The 20,475-nt window shown below is 43.8% G+C and overlaps 1 protein-coding gene across 8 annotated transcripts in view; it reads right to left on the bottom strand.

The window, feature by feature from the left end:
- The window catches only part of HP1BP3 (heterochromatin protein 1 binding protein 3), a 30,559-nt gene extending 11,317 nt beyond the window's left edge, over positions 1-19,242 (bottom strand). Inside the window, exons 1-8 of one of the 8 annotated variants that reach the window (XM_084788164.1) lie at positions 19,109-19,238; positions 14,110-14,304; positions 13,644-13,743; positions 11,782-11,935; positions 8,561-8,720; positions 4,635-4,778; positions 1,828-1,908; positions 143-297 (exon numbers count right to left, since the gene is read on the bottom strand). In XM_084788164.1, coding sequence (XP_084644290.1) covers positions 143-297; positions 1,828-1,908; positions 4,635-4,778; positions 8,561-8,720; positions 11,782-11,935; positions 13,644-13,743; positions 14,110-14,205 — 890 coding nt within the window. In that variant the 5' untranslated portion in view covers positions 14,206-14,304; positions 19,109-19,238. Of the gene's footprint in view, positions 1-142; positions 298-1,827; positions 1,909-4,634; positions 4,779-8,560; positions 8,721-11,781; positions 11,936-13,643; positions 13,744-14,109; positions 14,305-18,555; positions 18,688-19,108 lie in introns of those variants that run through there. The other 7 variants (XM_084788166.1, XM_084788165.1, XM_084788168.1 and 4 more) reach the window with 7 other exon arrangements.
- Between the last annotated feature and the right edge of the window lie 1,233 nt (positions 19,243-20,475).

Genomic DNA, 20,475 nt, shown 5'->3' with positions numbered 1-20,475 from the left:
AAGAAAGAAAGAAAGAAAGAAAGAAAGAAATTTTACTTCTGGCACATCCAAAAGAAATCCTTAAATATTTCATCTATGTCCTTTCACAAGAAGGGCTTAGAAGCAGCATGTACTGCTTTAAAGTCAGGGCAACAGCTAATACCTGATGTCCACTCTAAGCTTAGGGTAGTACTGAGACACGTATTTCCTGATGAGACTGTAGGAAGCTTCTTTAGGTTCACAAAGTCGAGTAAAGGCCAATGGGAGAATATCTTCCAGTTTAACCTGTGGTTCTGGATCCAGTGCAGAGCCTTTCTTCTGCAACACAGCATCAAAACTACAATCACTGCAGAACCGACAGCTGTCAGCCCACATGCTACCCACAACTCCAGAGAGTTCCTGCATCACTGTCAAATCAATTGGCAAACAGAGAATTATACTTTCTCCCATATTCAAATAAATCAGAGCACAAGGTATAGACTAGTAATTCTGTGAGATAATAATTTCAGATTCAAAGAAAAAAAAATACACAGAAATCCAAAGGAAGAGAGTGAAGTTATTTAAAGGTCTACCTTCATTCTACATTTTCAGTAACTGAATTAAGTACAGCAGCAGGAAGCACGCCTTTTCAAACGCTATAAAGTTCTATTTTAAAAAGGAATGATCCTGCTGGGTGGTGGTGGCGCACGCCTTTAATCCCAACACTCAGGAGGCAGAGACAGAGGCAGGCTGTGAGTTCGAGGCCAGGTAAGTCTAAAAAGCGAGTCCAAGACAGCCAAGGCTACACAGAGAAACCCTGTCTCAAAAACAAAACAAAACAAAACAAACAAACAAAAAAATGGAATGAAGCTGTGCTTGGTGCCATATGCCTCAGTCCCAGCATTCTGAGGCAGAGGCAAGCAGTTATCTGTAAATTCAAGCCCAGCCTAGTTTACATAGTGAATTCCAGGACAGCTAGGGATATGTAGAGACTTGTTTCAAAAATAAAAATTTAATTTTCAAAAGCATAAAAGGGCTGGAGAAATGGCTCAGTGGTTAAGAGCACTGTCTGCTCTTCTAGAGGTCCTGAGTTCAATTCCCAGCAACCACATGGTGGCTCACAACCATCTGTAATGTGATATGATGCCCTCTTCTGGCCTACAGGTGTATACGCAGGCAGAGCACTGTATATATAATAGTAAATTAATTTCTTTAAAAGGCCAGGCATGGTGGTGCACGCCTTTAATTCCAGCACTTGGGAGGCAGAGGCAGGTGGATTGGCGTGAGTTCGAGGACAGCCTGGTCTACAAAGTGAGTCCAGGACAGCCAGGGCTACACAGAGAAACTCTTGTCTCCAAAAACCAAAATCAAAAATCAAAAATCAAAAAAAAAAAGAAAAAGAAAAAAAAAAGCATAAAAATTTCAGAGATGTAAAGAATGATACAGATCATCATGGTTTTAATCACTGACACAGACAAAAATTTTTTCATTTTTGCATCTTTAGCCATATTTTTTAATCAATGAAACTGTTGTGGGTATTAGTACTTACAGAAATGAGAAGACAAAAGAGATCTGAGTATAGTTTGGGGTCTAGCGTGGGAAGAAATGTACTTATGCTAGCTGAAAATATATTTCACAAAAAATAATGCAATTCATACAGCTGTCTATAATTCAATATAAGGCATTTAAGACCACAGGGCAGGAGTGCTAAGGTTTGCAATCTGGCTATTCAAGAATCTGGGGAAATTGCTTACAACTTCTCTAGCCCTGAGCAGAAAGGCTGCACCTCAAGCAGTGCTCCTCACACTCAATGCTCTATCTGCAGTGCACTAATAGCACTTCAACACTCAAACTGTGGTATAGACTTACCTTTCTGTTTTTGGATTTCTGAGGTGTTTTTCTTGATTTCTGGACCACGACAAAACTGCCAGATGCACCTTTTCCTTTTACCTAAAGTAAATGAAATCAATGTTACTCCAGTATTGGGTTAGTAACTTCACACTACAGGGTTAGAGAGCATGTGAACGCTAATGTGAAGCTCTGCTTAACTCTGGAAACCAAAGAACAATGGAGCTGAGGAGTCAAGACTTGAGATGGGACGCCACAGCAGACAGTTAACCCTGGACAACCCTGTCATTCAGGTGCGGTGGTACACGCCTTTAATACCAACACTTGGGTGGCAGAGGCAGGCTATCCAGGACCGTTACACCGAGAAACCTTAAAAAAAGGGGGGGGGGGCGCCTGGAGAGATGGCACAGTGGTTAAGAGCAATAACTGTTCTTCCAGAGGACCCATGTTTAATTCCCAGGACCTACATGGCAGCTTGCAACTGTCTGTAACACCTGTTCCAGGAGATCTGACACTCTCATACATACAGGCAAAACAGCAATGCATAGAAGATATATATAAGTACATTTAAAAAACATTCTCATAAAAATTAACTATATTAATCACATTAAAAAAGTAATCTCAGCCAGGCATGGTAGCACAGGCCTTTAATCCCAGCACTCGGGAGGCAGAGGCAGGCGGATTGATGTGAGTTCCAGGCCAACCTGGTCTACAAAGCAAGTCCAGGACAGCCAAGGCTACATAGAGAAACTCTGTCTCAAAAAAAAAAAAAAAATCTCCACACAGTAAGAATCATTTTATTCACTGATAGACCAATAAGTACCCAACACAAAGAATACACTTAATGTATGTTTGTAACCGCTACTTGCTACTTTGTGGGTTCTGTTTTCTTCCACCCTCTCTGCCCCTTTTCAACTCCCTTACACTAGATAAAAGAAAAAACAAAATGGAGAGGAAATGTTAGCGCAGGTCCTGCTGGTTAGGCGCATTGAGCACCTTGGGGCAAGCTTCATCTTTTTGTTTCTTCTTTGTATTGGACTACTTAACAAACCATGACCAACAGCAACCAACCCTCACCCCCTTCAGGGCCCCTCTATAAAGTCCCCAGAATTCTAAACATCACACAATTGCAGAATTGTCTGCAGCTGGCAAAATCATGCTAGAACATGAGACAAAATAGTCAGCTGCTGCAAGTAATCCCTACACTTGGGATTAAAACAAAGACATGTTCTTATAATATTTCTGTGGGGTTTTGTTTGGTTTTTGGTTTTTCAAGACAGGGTTTCTCTGTATAGCCTTAGCTGTCCTGGACTTGCTTTGTAGACCAGGTTGGCCTTGAACTCATAGCGATGCACCTGCCTCTGCCGAGTGCTGTGTTTAAAAGTGTGCGCCACCACAGCCAGCTCTTTTCCTGTGTTTTTTAAAGAAACCAAAATTCCAAAATTCTCACTACATATAACTGTAGAATTAACTACTCCTTGACAGTTTCTAAACAGAGTTAAGTTGTCTGACTACCACAGAGCCTAAACCCATTGTACTCTGAAGAATAGTAGCAAAGAACCCCAGCAGCTCTGGAAATATAATAAACTAAGTCCTAAGACTAGTTTTTTGGGATCTTGGTTATTTTCCTCACTGTGGATTTGATGAGATAAAGCCATTTTTGCCTGTCATGACTGTCATAATTTTTTTCCCCAGGCCAAGGTGACCAGGACCTGGTGAGTACTCAGTCAAGAGTTTTAACTAGAGCCAAGCGTGATGGCGCACGCCTTTAATCCCAACACTCGTGAGGCAGAGGCAGGTGGATTGCTGTGAATTCCAGGCCAGCCTGGTCTGCAAAGTGAATCTAGGGCAGCCAAGGCTACACAGAGAAAAAGCCTGTCTTGAAAAACTGGAGTTTTAGATGGCACAGCAAGGTCTATCCTAAGCTGTTCCAGCAATACTTTGAAGAACTAAGCAAAGTAGAACCGATCAGGCCAGAGAGACAGGTCTTTGGGCGTAACTGTGATAGACAATCTGAGGCTAGTTCAATTCAGGCTTTATCTGATGCTCTTTAACTCTTAGGTGTTAATAGTTTATATAATGATCAAGTAAAGTGAATTTACCTACAACCCTTTTTCTTTTGGGGGGTGGGGTTCAAGACAGGGTTTCTCTGTGTGATAGACCTGGCTGTCCTGGACTCACTTTGTACACCAGGCTGGTTTCTAACTCACAGAGATCCACCTGCCCCTGCCTCTCAAGTGCTGCAATTACCATGCCCAGCTCTACAAGCCAGTTTTTAGGCAACCAGTTGAGTTACATAAATGAAATTTTAAAGCTAACAAAACTAAGACAAAAGCCCGTTGTCTTCTGATAAAGCAGTAATAATATTCTTTAATCTTGTAATCATTTTCAGAGCTATGTAATTCCAAGAATAAGCTAGTCTCCAAAGATGTAATCAACAGTACAACAGGCAGAGAAAAATCATACCTTTTTATTGTTTCTATTAAGAATGACCTACAAGCCATACGTGGTGGTGAATGCCTTTGATCCCAGCACTCAGGGAGGCAGAGGCAGGAGGATCACTTGAGTTCAAGGCCAGCCTGGTCTACAAAGAAAATCCAGGACAACCAAGACTACACAGAAAAACCTTGGCTCAAAACAAAAACAAAAATAAAAAAACAAACAAACAAAAATGGTGATCTACAAAGGCAACTGCCATCAGGGCTCTAAGACCTGGCCTCACATAGTAAGACTAGGCCAAGTTGAATATTTCAAAGTCATACAGTTAGAAACGGACTTAGTATAGATGACACATGGAGTAACCTCATTTTCTACAGTGGTGTAATTACCTGTTTGATGACCCCTCTGTTTAACTCTCTTTTCAGTGCTTGTTTAAGGAGATAGCCCCTTCTCTCCAGATCCAGAGAAGGGTATTTATGAATGATGTACTTTCGAATAGCAACCACTGATGCACCGCTCTTCTGGAAGCATGCCTGCAAGATTTTCAAACCACACATATAACACTAGTTATTTTTGTTAGAGACTGAATCATTTTCTAAGTAAGTTTTTTTAGACGTGAACTTAGTGGCAAAGTGGTAGGGAAGAGTAAAGAGTGCTTCCGCCAGCTCAACTTAAGCTTGTAAAGCTGTGGAGAAGTAACATTAACAACCAACCATTTCTGCAACAAATTTAATTTTTTAAAATCACATGAGTATGGTGGCTCACACCTATAATCTCACTACTCAGGAGTCAGAGGGAGGTGCATCTCTGCAAGTTCAAGGCCTGCCTGGGTTACGGAGTGAGGCCCTGCCTTTAAAACAAACAAACAAACAAACAGAAGGGGCTGGAGAGATGGCTCAGAGGGTAAGAACACTGACTGCTTTCCCTTCTGTCCCTTGTCACAAGTTTAAAAACCTCACAGCTTGTATAATGTAACCATTTGGGGTCCGCTTTTAACTTGGACTAGCTCACAGCCATCTATAATGTAATCTGATGCCCTCTTCTGGCCTGCAAGTGTACATGCAGGCAGAGCAATGTATACATAATAAGTAAATAAAATCTTTTTTAAAATCTTAAAAAAACAAAACCCCAAGCTGGGCATGGTGGCACATGCCTTTAATCCCAGCACTCAGGGAGGCAGAGGCAGGTGGGTCGCTGTGAGTTCGAGGCCAGCCTGGTCTACAAAGCGAGTCCAGGACAGCCAAGATAACAGACAAACCCTCTCTGGAAAAACCAAAAAAAAAGAAAAGGAAAAAAAAAATTAACTTCTTTCAAATGTTGTATATGCTATGTAGCAGATCATCAATTTCTGCAGTGCCGTTTTCTATTAATTCAACATTGACAACTTTTTCCCTCTCACTAGGTGACCACTTCTCAATTCACATACACACATCTGTTTTAGGCAGTATCACAAATACAACCTAGAGCTTTGAATACCATAGGTAAGTATTTTACCACTATGCTACATGCCTAGTCCTGTATTTCAAATAAATAACCCATGTTTCATCCTTCAAAGAAAAAAGGTGGATGGACCAGAAAAACTTTACCACAAAAGAGGCTGCATCACTACAGATGACCTAGATCTGGGTGAGTGTCTCTGAATTGCTAGCAATCTATGATTAGTTTATTTCCAATCGTAGTCCTAGGGATCAAAGTCATGGCTTCATGCTCACTAGGCAAGTATTCTATCAAGAAAGCTATACTCTAGATCAACATTACTAGCCTTATGTAAAAAAAAAAAAAAAAGAGAAAAGAAAAGAAAAAGGAAGAGAGGAAAAAAAAAAGTAAAACAGAAGGGCTTTCCAATGTTGACCCCTTGTTCTTCCCACTGACAGTTCTGGAGGTATCAGGATCCTACGTGATGAAAGATGTGTGTGTATGTGTTTCTCTCTGAGGCACGTCCTTAGTATTCAGAGCCCAGGATGGCACTAAACTTACTATGTAGCCAACTCTGGCCTTGAATTCCTAGATACTGTCTCTTCCAAGGGCCAGGATCACAGGTGTATATCACCACAGCCAGCCAGAAAACTAGCAGTGGTTTGAAATAATAATTTCTACTTAGAGGCAGGTGGATCGCTGTGAGTTCGAGGCCAGCCTGATCTACAAAACAAGTCCAGGACAGCCAAGGCTACACAGAGAAACCCTGTCTCGAAAAACAAACAAATAATTTCTTCTACTTATGGAATGCAAGTATGCTATATTATTAACAAAACATGTTATACAGCATAAAGTATATTAATAAAGTATATAAAAATGTCAAATGCAGGACAAATTTTATCACTCATTCCTTTTATTCTTTTTTTTTTTTTTTTTTGGCAGTCAGTCATTTTTGGCTTCACTATTTTATTTTTGTTTTTGAGCTAGGGTTTCTCTGTGTAGCCTTAGCTGTCCTGGGCTCTCCTTGTAGACCAGGCTAGCCTTGAACTCACAGCGATCCACCTGCCTCTACCTCCTAGTGCTGGGATTAAAGGCGTGCGCCACCACACCTGGCTTGGCTTCACTATTTTAAAAGTTTAATCCTTTCATGCTCACTACAACATTGTTCATTCAAACCTAGACTGAGTGATCATGCATGAATTTTGTTTTCCCAAGACAGTTTCCTTTAGAACAGGCTGGCTGCCCTGGAACTCACTCACTATGTAGACCAGACTGGCCTTGAACTCAGAGAGCTGCCTGCTTTTGTCTCCTAAATGTTAGGATTAAAGGTGTGTGCTACCACCTCTCTGCATGTCAAATTCTTAGAAAGAGGCCATGTAAAGAATATAGATCTTAGCCGGGCGGTGGTGGCGCACGCCTTTAATCCCAGCACTCCGGAGGGATCTCTGTGAGTTTGAGGCCAGCCTGGTCTACTAAGTGAGTCCAGGACAGCCAAGGCTATATTGAGAAACCCTGTCTCGAAAAACAAAAACAAAACAGAAGAATAGAGATCTATGGGGCTGGAAAACTGGATCAACAGGGTCTTGGAGAGTCCAGTATCAACACAGTAGCTTAAAACTACCTGTAACTCCAATTCCATGGTGTCCAATGCCCTTGTCAGATAGTCAAGTGCTCTTGAACACATACAATGCAATAAACTTGTGTGCACACACACATGCATACATAGAAACAAAACTAAATCTTCTGGTTTTTTTTTAAATACAAAAAAGAGGGGGTAGAGGAAGGATTTAGGCTTAACATGTACAAGTCTTGATGTTTGGTCCCCAGCAGTGGGAATGTTGGGGAGATTTATATAATAAAGGGAGTGTAAGATTATATTTTCTTCTAGTGCTTGTCATGCAGCAAAAACCTGTTCAAAGTCATCCTTGACTATCATGAAATCTATCCTAACTCCCCAAAATATGTGAGAGCCATATACGCTAATGAAAGCCAATGAATTACACTCAAGTCATAATGCTATGTAAGAAGGCTAATTTTTGTAATATTTTGAAATATTGCAGCTGGGATTACAGTCATAAACCAGTTGATATGGAGCTGGGAATGGAACCCAGGAACAAAGCAGTAGTATTAAAAGTTTCTTATTTTAGGTATAAAAAGTGCTACATACAAGAGGCTCAGCTGTACAAACAAGAGAGGTGTGTGTGTGTGTGTGTGTGTGTGTGTGTGTGTGTGTGTGTGTTGAGACAGGGTCACTGTCACTGTGTTGCCTTGGCTGTCCTGGACTCATTTTGTAGACCAGGCCGGCCTCGAACTCACAGAGATCCACCTGCCTCTGGCCCCCGAGTGCTGTGATTAAAGGCGTGCGCCACCATGCCCGGCCCAAGAGAGTAATTTTAATAAAAATTCTCCTTGTTTCCTAGTAATTTTATTATGCATGTGCATATGTGTGTATGTGATGTGTAGAGTACCTGCAGAGGTCAATTGCTCCTTGGAGCTGGGATTACAGACAGTCATAAACCAGTTGATATGGAGCTGGGACTGGAACCCAGGTCCTCTGTAAGAACAGCAACTGCTATTAACTGCTGAGCCATCTCTCTGGTCCCTTAATATGAATTTTAAAAAACAAATGGCAGGAGGATCTCTGGCCAGCCAGGTCTACAGGGCAATTTCCAGGACATCCAGGGTTACACAGAGAAACCCTGTCTCGGGAGTATGGGTGTGAGTGTAGGGGCGCTCATCAAATGTAATTATAGTAGAAAAACATGTCCCTCGTGTACTCAATCTCCTTTAAGAAGTAAGGCAGGGTTTCTAATGTCTGAACAAAATAATCTGTTTTTAAATAAGGAAAAGATGAAGAAGGTAAACCTGCATGGGTTGAATGCTTGAAATAACAACTTGCCTTAATGGCCTCAGTTAGGATTGCATCCATCTTGGGCCGTGGGGAGGAAGCCATCGGTGTTTGTTTCTGGGCCCTGGCTAGCTGGCTGGCAGAAAGAGTAGCCCAGGAAGGTATCGTTTTTTTCACTTTCTTCTCCTTTTCCTTAGACTGATCTTTCTCACTTAAAAACAAAGAGTTTTTGTTATGCAAGATAAGCTCTTCAGAAAGAGGCACAGGCAACATTTTGTATTCAAGGATTTCACACACTTGTATTCTACACAGGAAGACTATATGTATTTTTAGAGGAAAGCAGCATGTACTGAACATGCGCAACTTTCTTTCCTATTACTAGTCACTAAGTAACACAGCACAGCAACTGTACAAGGTGCTCACATGGTATTAGGTAATAGAAGTTAACAGATAGTTTCAAATATACAGGAGGATATACCTAACTTATATGTTACACTAAACCAACTTACAGAAAGGACATGAGCACCTACAAATTTTGGTACTGTAGGGGTCCTATAACCAATGGACCCCTAACACCAAAAGACAATCATCTGAAGAAAAAAGAAAAAGCTACAGAGAGAGAGAGAGAGCGAGCGCCAGGTGTGGAAGCTATAATCCTAGCACTCAGGAAGCACAGAATCCCTAGGTTCAAGGCCGGCCTCAGCTAAATAGCAAGTTCCAGGACAGCCACAACAGCAAAATGAAACCTTGTCTTGAGGGAAAAAGTTGTAATATATTTACACTGAAGTGATATATAAACAAGCAAAATTTGCACTGGAGAGGTGGCCCAACAGTTAAAGAGGACTGGCTATTCTTCTAGAGGACCTGGGTTCAATTCCTAGCACTCACACGGTAGCTCACAACTGTCTTTAACTCCTGTTCCAGAGGCTCTGATACTCTCACACCAATACACATAAATAATATTAAAATAAAAATAAAAATTATTAACAACCTCTGAGATGGCTCAGAGGTTAAGAGCACTGGTTGCTCTTCCAAAGATCCTGAATTCAATTCCCAGCAACCACATGGTGGCTCATAACCATCTACAATGAGATCTGGTGTCCCCTTCTGGCAGGCAGGCACACTGTATTATACACAATAAATAAATCTTAAAAAAGAAGAAGAAGAAGAAGAAGAAGAAGAAGAAGAAGAAGAAGAAGAAGAAGAAGAAGAAGAAGAAGAAGATGCAGCAGCAGCAGCAGCAGCAGCAGCAGCAGCAGCAGCAGCAGCAACAGCAGCAAAATTTACAAGATATAACATTTAAAAGCTTCCTGGTGCTATAAGTGAATCCAGAAGTTCCTCTTAGATATGAGCTAGATAGACGTTTCTTTTAGGCACAGGAAAAGGCAATCACATTAACTGTCACTAATAACCAAGTAAACATTCTGTCTGGAAAGACAGCTCAGTGATAAGAGCACCAGATGCTCTTCCAGAAAACCTGGGTTTGATTCTAGCACCTATAAACTGGCTCACAGCAATCCTTTCCCAAGGGATCGAACACCTTCTTCTGGATTCCATGGCATCAACCGTGCACATGCACAAGCAAGCAGGCAAAATACCCATATGTATATAAAAAAAAAAAGTACTAAAGATCAGTAAACACTACAACAGATGCAATAGGACATGGAAAAAGAACTTCAAGTCCCAAGTATAAGTTTTTAGCATGTGATGTCTCAATCACCTTAACAGTAAAACATCAACTACCTTCAAGGTAAAGAATAAAAAAGGTGGCACACACCTTTAATCATAGCACTTGGGAAACAGAGACAGGAAGATCTCTGAGTTTAAGGACAGCCTACTCTACAGAGCAAGTTCCAGACAGCCAGGGCTACACAAAAAAACCCTGTCTAAAAAAATAATAATAATAAAATAAAATAAAATGGGCTGGCTACACAAGTAAGAGCACTGGCTGCTCTTTCAGAGGTCCTGGTTCAATTCCCAGTAACCACATAGCAGTACATAACCATCTATAAAGGGATCTGATGCCTTCTTCTGGCCTGCAGGCATACATGCAGATAAGATAAAATAATAAGATAAAACGAAGAATAAAAAATTTTAAACTAGAGATGATGTAAAATTTATTTTAAGGAGTTAACAGTAATACTCTCAAGCCGAGCGGTGGTGGCGCACGCCTTTAGTCCCATCAACTTGGGAGGCAGAGGCAGGCAGATCACTGTGAGTTTGAGGCCAGAGTGGTTTACAAAGTGAGTTTAGGACAGCCAAGGCTACACAGAGAGACTCTGTCTTGAAAAAAAAAAAAGAATAGGGATAAAGTCAGGTGTGGTAGTGCACACCTTTAATTCCAGCACTCGGGAGGTAGAGGCAGATGTATCTCTGTGAGTTTGAGGCCAGCCTGGTCTACAAAGCAAGACCAGAGAAACCCTGTCTCAGAACCCACCCCCTCCCCCAAAAAGAAAAAAAGAACAGGGGTAAAAGATTTTCTGAATAATACATGGGAAAGATGTAACTATTACTACTCTATTTAAAAAGAAAGTATGTGTTTGTGCACATGTGATGTGGGCGCTTACAGAGGCCAAGGTCAATGTTGGCTGTCTTCCTCAATTGCTCTCCACCTTTTTCTTTGTACACAAAAGCCAGGCATGGTGGCAAGTCCCTGTAAGTCAGCACTCAGCACAGGCATTAGGGGTGCTACTGCCAACCTACATAGTGAGACCTGCTAAAAAACGTCTGTCCCCTTCTCGCCCAAGATAAAAACAAAACAACTTAACATAACTGCCACCTTTGTACACAGATACAAACCACCAAGCAGAAATCTCACCTGCAGAGCTCAGTCATCAGACAGAGCTTATGTAGTTCCTGAAATAATGTAATTAAGTATTCTAACAAGGACACAAAAGGCACAGAGGAACAAATGATGTGTCTTTCAAGTCGGGCTTTTGTAGTTACTTATAAGTTCGTACTGAGATTAAAAGTAGCCCCCCCCCAAAAGTAGCAAATGTTCCTTTAATGAATTCTAAAGGGGGGGGCAGCGCACACACAACACACAAAGATACGCAAAAGCAAACAGGAAACACTTACTCAGACAACTATCCTACCAACCACTACAAATTCTAACCAGCATAAATGTGCATAATAAAACTTTCAAATAGTTATTTTAGCAAGTAAAACCAAACAGTGAATACCTAGCATAAACACATGATCTGGGACATTCAGATAATCTGACCTGCAGTCTTTCCACACAGTCTTCAGTTAGCAAGAAGCAAAGGCCTTACTCTTTTTTGGTTTCCTCAGCAGACTTCATTTCTTCCTTCTCTTCACTCTCAGGCTCTGCCTTGGGCTGCTCGGCCTCACTAGATGTAGCAGGAGGAGTCTCAGTTTCTTGTTCTTCTACAGTAGAGATAGATTCCTCTGAGCTTCCATCTGGTTCTAAAAAATAAGGTGAGTAAAGCAGATACATCAGACCCTTCCACCCCACCTCATAGTCAATAAAAGTCAAAGACATGTTACTTAACAGACCTAACAACTGTTAAAAAAAAAAAAAAAGAAAGAAATCGGGTCACACTTGTCTGCACAGCAAGTGTCTGAGCTTGCTGTATCAAGCTCAAACTCTGTCTCAAGAAAGAAAAAAAGCTTTTTGTTTAAAAAAAGATTTATTATTATTATTATTATTATTATTATTATTATTATTATTATTATTATTATTAATACAGTTCTCTGTCTGCATGTACACCTGCAGGCCAGAAGAGGGAATCAGATCACATTATAGATTGAGCCACCTTGTGGTTGCTGGGAATTGAACTCAGGACCTTTGGAGGAGCAGTCAGTGCTCTTAACCTCTGAGCCATCTCTCCAGGCCAAGAAAAAAAGTTTTACAGAAAGTAAAACCTAAAATTTGGGTATAATTTCTGGAAATAAATGATTTCTTATGAGTGAGCCAAGAATGTAAGAAGTATTTTGTGGTGGTTTGGGATATAGCGTCATGCTATAGCCCTGATCAGCCCCAGATTCAAAGCAACCTTTTAGTCTTCATAGTCTCGTGCATCATTCTGGCACACAGCCTGTAAACTGACACTATGAGGGATGCAGTAGTCATCAACTCACCTGCCCACATTACTTTTTAAACTCCTACCCTCAGGCTCCCTAGTACCTTAGGCATGGATGCCCAAATTGGGTATAGTGCTTAAGGATTTTGAGTAAAAATCCAGTCTCAAAGAAAAACCCGACAGGGAAAGCATGGTGTGCTCATCCCTGCAAACCTGAGATATGCAAGGGAAAAGAACAAAGGAAAGGAATAAAAAAAGAAAGCAGAAAGGTCACAAGACAGACTATCAGGGAGAAAGAGCAGGAGGCCTGCAGAACAGAGGGAAGGAGCATCATTTCTCCAGGCGGATGCACTAGTTTCTGCCTTCACTCCTTGTACTCCTACCTAAGTGGCTCATCTCTTCTTCACCAACACAAATCACACCCACTGTCTTAAAGCCCATGCTCCCCTATGGCCTCCTCATGACTCCAATGCCCATCCTGAAGGCCTAAGCCTTCTTGAAATCCAGAGCCATCTCCACCAGGACACTACTGTGCCAAAACTGTCACACCAATTGCTCATTTTTGTTTTTAAATCCAAGAACATTACATTTCGCTTTCCAAAAACCTTCAAGTAGTACTGGGTGTGATGGTGCTCACCTTTAATCCCAGCACTCGGGAGGCAGAGACAGGTGGATCGCTATGAGTTGGAGGCCAGCCTGGTCTACAGAGCGAGTCCAGGACAGCCAAGGATACACAGAGAAACCCTGTATCGAGAGGGCGGAAAAAAGCCTTCAAGTAGAAAATGCACTTTTCCTTTACCCATATAGTCCAGCACGACACATTAACAGTTTATTATGAACATGAGAATAACTAAATTCAAAGAAATTTATGCAGCTGGGCACGGTGGCGCCCACCTTTAATCCCAGCACTCGAGAGGCAGAGGCAGGCGGATCTCTGTGAGTTCGAGGACAACCTGGTCTACAAAGTGAGTCCAGGACAGCCAAGTATACACAGAGAAACCGTGTCTCAAAAAACAAAGAATCAAAGAGATTTATGGAATACTTCAAATTGAAGCTTTTTGTCTTTTTAAGTTGTGGTTGTTTTACCTTACCTGGCTTTTCTTCCTCCCCTTCAGCAAGCTTGCTTTTGGGTGGAGTTTCCCGGGTAGAATTCACAGCTCGACGTATTGGCATGGTGCTATCTTCCGCCTTCTAAGAAAACAGATGCCCATAATCACACAGGCACAGAAAGTTCTCTCCTGTCTCTCTCAAGGGACCTAACTGGGTGTCAAAGATGTAGGAGAACTGAAGTCAACTCCAGGATCTAACGCACATTACTTTTAACAAGTTTTTTTTTTTAAGTGAAATATGATTTTCAAAATATTCAAAATATTTTAGATAGAACTTCAAATGAAACAGTTACAGGTAATTTGGAATTGATTTAGAAGGTTGAAAGTTTTCTAAGGAATTTGAGGGGAAGGGAGAGATGAAAAGAACTTTGTATCTATGAAGAACCCAGCAGAGCTTGAAGTCAGGGGTTGATCCAAAAGTGAGCTTCAAGAATGCATCAGCCCCTACCTCACCTAACTTGTCCGAGTGGATCAGCTGAGCTCCTACTATAAGTGGGAGTGTCCTAGGATGGACGAGTTCACCTTGAGACATATCAGTTGCCATTTAAAATAATTCCTAGGCCTGAATACTGGCCAAACTCTGAAGCCTCTGCTGTTAATCACAAGGTTTTTCCTAATGGCTTCAGTGTGGTGAAGAGTCAACCTAAAGCACAGAAAAGACTTGGTGTGAACATCAACAGAAACAAAACTAAACTTAACGTCTAAATTCAGTATTTCAAAAAGAATTAACATAACTATAAAACTTTAAGTTACAGATGATGGGGCTGGAGAAATGGCTCAGAGAATAAGAGCTCTGGCTGCTCTTCCAGAGGTCCTGAGTTCAATTCCCAGCAATCACAGGGTGGCTCACAACCATCTGTAATGAGATCTGGTGCCCTCTTCTGGCCAGCAGGTGTACATGCAGGCAGAATAGGATATACATACACAGTAAATAAATAAATCTTAAAAAAAAGAAAAGTACAGATGACTTAGTTACTACTAAAAAAGACATTATCCACATTTTAACATATTAACAATGTAAAGCAAAACTAAGATGAATGCAGAAGCCACAGCAGCTTTGCAATTTCCCCAGGAATAAAGGCAGCAAGGACAAGGATGGACTGAGGAACCTGACTCCAACCCTCTTGCCATCCTCTGGACTTCAGGAAGGAGACTGGAGGCAGGTCTAGCCATCAGTTTACTAGATGATTTTTGTTTTCATTCATATGGGGTCAAGACAAATAACTGTATCTCAGTTAGGAAAGGTTTTTTGTTTTGTTTTGTTTTTTCCCTCACTAAAGGGAAAGCCTAAGGACAAAACTACCACTAAGGAGGGGCTGAAGAGATAGCTTAGCATTTAAGAGCTGACTGCTCTTCCAGAGGACCCAAGTTTAAGTCCCAGCACCTGCATGGCAGCTCACAACTGTCTGTTATGCCAAGATCTGACACCTTCACACAGACAAACATTCAGACAAACTACCAATGCATATAAAATAAAAATAATAAACTTTAAAAATAAACCGAACTACCACTAAACACTTAACATTGAAGAATCTCCATAGCCAGAGAGATTAGTTTAGGTCACCAGCCATAAGCAAACACCCAAGACCTTGTCCTAATGTGACCTAAGCAAATGCATATAGAAGAAAAGAGCATAATCACATATCTACAGATAAGGCGGTATGGTGGCACGTGCCAGGTCCTAGAACCTGATCAGGAAGCTGAGGCAGGATCCATTCTCAATTCTGAGCTATATGATGAGAGTTTTAACAAGTGAACAAACAAACAAATCACAAATAAACCTCATGTAGTCATCAGAATCTACCTGGTCATCAACATTCCTGTGTCCTTGAAAAGAAAACAAACAGTATTCTGGGATGCTGGGGAAGATGGTTCAACAGGCAGTGTCATGTAAGCATGAGGCCTTTAGTTGAGATTCCTAACACGTATGTAAAAGCTGCATGTGGTGGTACCCATCTACCTCCTCAGCACTGAGACAGCAATACAGGCAGATCCCCAAAGCTCAACAGCCAGTGTAGCTAAAATGACTCAGTGTGAGATGTTCAGGTTCAGAGAGACTGTCCAAAATATAAGATGGAGAACAACTGAAGAAGACCCCTGTCTGTAACCTCTGGCCTCCACATGTACACATAGGTACACACAACTCTAAACTCTAAGCTATTTTTGTTGTTGTTGTTGTTTTTTGTTTTTTCAGACAGGGTTTCTCTGTGTAGCCTTGGCTGTCCTAGACTTGCTTTGTAGACCAGGCTGGCCTCAAACTCACAGCAATCCACCTGCATCTGCTCCTGAGTGTTGCGATTAAAGGTATGTGCCACCATGGCCCGGAAAAATTTTAAAACCTAAACCAGAATGCTTTCTGGTTAGAGAAAATCTTCTGGAAATACAGTTGGCAATTCCATACTTCATCAGTTGCAAAGGCAGCTGAAAGAATGTAAGCGAGGACAAGGCTGTAACAGCAGCACTGTGAATGGCTGGGACGACCAGGAATGCACTATCAGCCTGAGCTCCACCTCAGCACACGCTTGGTGGTAAGCACAATGCCTGCAATTAAAAAAGTGATAAAATACCTATAGTTGGGAGGCAGAGGCAAGTGGATCTTTGTGAGTTCGAGGACAGCCTAGTTTACACAGGGAGTCCAGGACAATCAAGGCTACACAGAGAAGCCCTGTCTCGAAACAACAACAACAACAACAACAAAACCGAATAAATAAATAAATAAATAAATAACCCCCCCTATAATTATTTGGGGGAATATTTGAAAACACCTGCCTGAGCTCTTGGTTTCTTTATTAAAGACCATGGAAGGCTAACCCTTATTTTCGTCCTCTGTAATAGGCTAGTGGTTTTGGCTGGTTGGTTGGTTCTTTTTGGGACTGGGTTCCTCTGTGTAGCCTTGGCTGTCCTGGACCAGGCTGGCCTTGAACTCACAGAGATCCACCTCTGCCTCCCGAGTGCTGGGATTAAAGGCATGAGCCACTATGTCCAACTTAAAATCACTTTTCTTTAACAGCTAAGAGACCAGGCCAGCCTGATCTACAAAGCAAGTCCAGGATAGCCATGGCTAAGACCCACAGAGAGACCCTGTCTTGGGGAGAAAAAAAGAAAAGGAAAAGGAAAACCAAAATATATTTTCACCTATGGTTTATAAAGTTCTCCTGTGATTTTTAGGTTCTTTTTTTTTTTTTTTTTTTTTTTTTTTTTTTAATGCTGGAATAGCAACACGACTTACTTTTGTCCAGGAAATGTCTAAGTTGTTTTATTATAGACAATAGGGAGTTACAGAAGTAGAAAGCCCAACTTAATTCCATGGTTGTAGTTTATCCCATTAGAAAGAGCAGCAAGACGCTTGGTGGTAGCACACACCTTTAATCCCAGCACTCAGGAGGCAGAGGCAGAGGCAGGCGGATTTCTGTGAGTTCGAGGCCAGCCTGGTCTACAAGAGAGTCCAGGACAGCCAAGGCTACACAGAGAAACTGTGTCTTGAAAGACCCCCTCCAACCCCCAAAAAAAGAAAGAGCAGCAGGTCTGGGCTGCATCATGTATTTCAAACTACTGCTAACCTTTAGAATCTGCGATTTTAGGAAATGCACCAGCATTTTATTTTATTTTTTAAAGATTTGTTTATTCATTATGTATACAATGCTCTGCCTGCACACCAGAAGAGGGCACCAGATCTCATTATACATGGTTATGAGCCACCATGTGGTTGCTGGGAATTGAACTCAGGACCTCTGGAAGATCAGTCAGTGCTCTTAACCGCTGAGCCATCTCTCCAGGCCCCGCCACCAGCATTCTATATGTTACCATAAACTCCATGTAATACGCACTTTCTGATGTCACCAATACCTCAAACAGCTCCCAGTCTGAGCGTTCTCACTACACTCAAAGCACATGACTGCTGGCAACTTTCCCTCCTCACTGATCAGCAGGTACTAATGTCTATCATGGCAGGGCACAGAAGCTGACAATACATGGCTGCACACACTAGAGGGAAAAAGACTTGCATGGACTTAGGTTTCAATAACTTCCTAGTCAACTTTCAATCGTCAATCTCCCAAGTTAAGTTTAAAAAGTAGGGCCAAAAACCCAATCTTCCCACTATTCTGTATGAACTGAGGTGACAGTTCACATTACTACCCGGAGCACTGGAAACTCTGGAGGCTGAAACATGGGCTCTGTACAGGGAGAACATCTCAAGATCTGAGGTCTGCTTTGAACAGATAATTACTCTGACACTGAAAGATGCACGACGTTTATTAAAAAGCTTGTGGCTGTTTTACGCCTATGCTGATTAAGAAAGAAAAAAGTTTGTTTGTTTTTTAATCGCTTCTAGGCCTTTCGGCTAAGATCAAGTGCAGAATAGAATGGCTCTCTCTAGCCACGTTTCATGTCACTCTAAGATGCTTGAGAATAAGGTCGGGCTCCAAAACCAGTGGACAATCGGGGAAGCGCAGAAAGCAACCGGGGCGCGGGAGAGGGGGTGGCCAGCACTTGACGCTGTGCGGGACGGTTTAAGCTTCAAGGTCGTTTAAGTAGGGCTGGTTAAGTCTGATCAGCTCCGGCCTGGGGGTTAAGACAGCTGACAATGACAACCCTATCTGCGCCAGCCTAGGGAGCGCCGCTGAGGCTGGAGGCGGTCTGGGCGCGCGGGGACACGGAAGCCGAAGGCCGTCAGGACGGCGGCGGCAGCGGCAGCAGCGAAGCGACAGCGCCCACAGTGAGCATCGCCCGGAGCAGCAGCGAAGACAAAGGCGCGAGTGGCCGCGCGACAGAGGGAAGCGCAGAACGGGTGGAGCGGGACGTCGCGGGGCTGCTGAGGGCGACGGCAAAGAGGCTCGGCGCAGAGACCTCTCCGCGCTCCGATCCCCGCGGGCCCTTAGCTCCGCACACTCACCACTCGGAGCTCCGTAATGGCGGCGGCGGCGGCAGGGGCGGGGAGAACCCGGGGGAGGCGGGCCTGCCCCAGCCAGTCACTACCGCCGGCATCTTTCGAACCGGCTTGAAGACCGTTGAGAGTAGGCTGGGGAGAGGGCGCGGCGGAAGTCGGGCCACGGGCCTCGGAGCATGCGCGAGCCCGCAGCCAATAGGGCGCTACGCCACACGCCGGAGCATGCGCCCTGGGAGGCGGAGGGGGGTCCGGGGGTGGGACGGGGAAGGGGCACGACCAGGGAAGAGCTGCCCCTCCTCCCCAAGTCCAAACAAAACAAGGGCGGGAGCGCGCGCCGCAGGGCCCGGGAGGCCTGCGCGGCAGGGGCCGGGGCCAGGTGGCAGGCGCGACGCGAGAGGGCGCAGCGGCCGCGGTGGGCGGACAAAAGGCGCCGGCTCTCGGGCCCCGCGCCCCGCCCCCTGCGCCCGGGCAGCGGCGTCAGCACCCAGGCCGGCGGCCTCAGCCACTCGCGCCCGGGTCCCACGCCCACTCCCCGCGCGCCGGGTCCGTCCCGCGTTACCTCTGAGCTCCGGCGACCCGGCGCCCGCGTCCTGTACCGCCTTTCAGCGTTGCCGCCGACCGCCGACTCCGACACCGCTGTCCTCCAGGCCGGGCACCGAGCTCTGCCGCCCCGCCCCCCTGCCCGCGGCCTCGCGCGCGCGCGCGCCCCCGCGCCGGTCCCGCCCCCCGCGCGCTCCCTCGACGTGGGTCCCGGGCGGGCGCGCGGGGGCGCGACTTGGCGCTCGGGGTAAGAGGGCGGCGCCGGGCAGAACGCGGCTGGGAGCTTCCTGCCTGCGTCCCCGGCGCTTGGCGCGGTCTCTGTCGCAGACCCCCGGGTCCTTCGTGTTTGGGGTTCCAGCGTCCCTTCAGCCGGGGAAGATGGTGCTAGACTACACACCGGCCACTTCCTGAGACCACACGGTATCGGCAGTGTAGTGGCCGGTCCTTGGTCACCACAAGGACTGGAAGATGCATTTCTCCATTGCTAGCCAGTCCGTCTGAGCCTTCTTGATTTGCGTGCACAGACAGGGTTCCCCCCCAACCCCCCGTAAAGAAATCAGAGCATTAGAAGGGAGTTGCCTTTGAATTGGTACTTTAGGCAATTTACACACCACCGCTGTTGAAGACTGTAATTCTTGGGACTGGAGTAATAATAGTTCAGTTGTAAAGAGTGTGGGTCTAGTATGAAGAAAGCCCTTCATAAAGCACAGTGTGATGGCGTAGGCTTGTAATGGGGAGGATCTGAGAGGATTTGGAGTAGGGGGAAAACATGATCGAATATATTGTATGAAAAATTTATTAGAAAGGGATTTGGGTCATTTTGAGGATTTCTGCTTTCTTAAGGATTCTGTTCCTCTTGAAAACATCTCTAAAAGGTTTTTATTCATGTATATGTGTATAGGTGTGTGCAGGTGTTTGAGGATGCTCTGCACCAATGGGAATTGAGTATAATTGTGAGCTGCCTAATGTGAGTGCTGGGAACCAAACCGAGTTCCTCTACAAGAACAAGGGACCTTAGTCGCTGAGACACCTTCTGTCCCCTATGCCACTATTACGTATTGATATGCTTGGAAACTTCCTATGTTTGGATCTCTATGTAGTCTTGCCTGGCCTGGAGGTTACTATGTAGACGAGGCTGCCCTCAATCACCAAGATCTGCCTGCTATTTCCTACTACTCATGCAAGATGATCACAATGGGAATTGGGAGACATCTTCAGATTTACGCCTAAAACTTTTTTATGCCTAAAAAATTTTTTAAATCTTGTTCTGTTTACAAGAAAGCAAAATGACAGAACAAAAATTTCAAGAACTGAAGTTGTGGCCTGGCCTGGTGGCGCACAACTTTAATCCCAGCACTTGGGAGGCAAATTGATGAGTTCGAGGCC

The sequence above is a fragment of the Acomys minous genome, assembly GCF_964271855.1.
Source record: "Acomys minous genome assembly, chromosome: 6".
NCBI lineage: Eukaryota > Metazoa > Chordata > Mammalia > Rodentia > Muridae > Acomys > Acomys minous.
The sequence above is the reverse complement of the archived record's forward strand: the minus strand, read 5'-3'. Positions and strand labels throughout refer to the sequence as shown.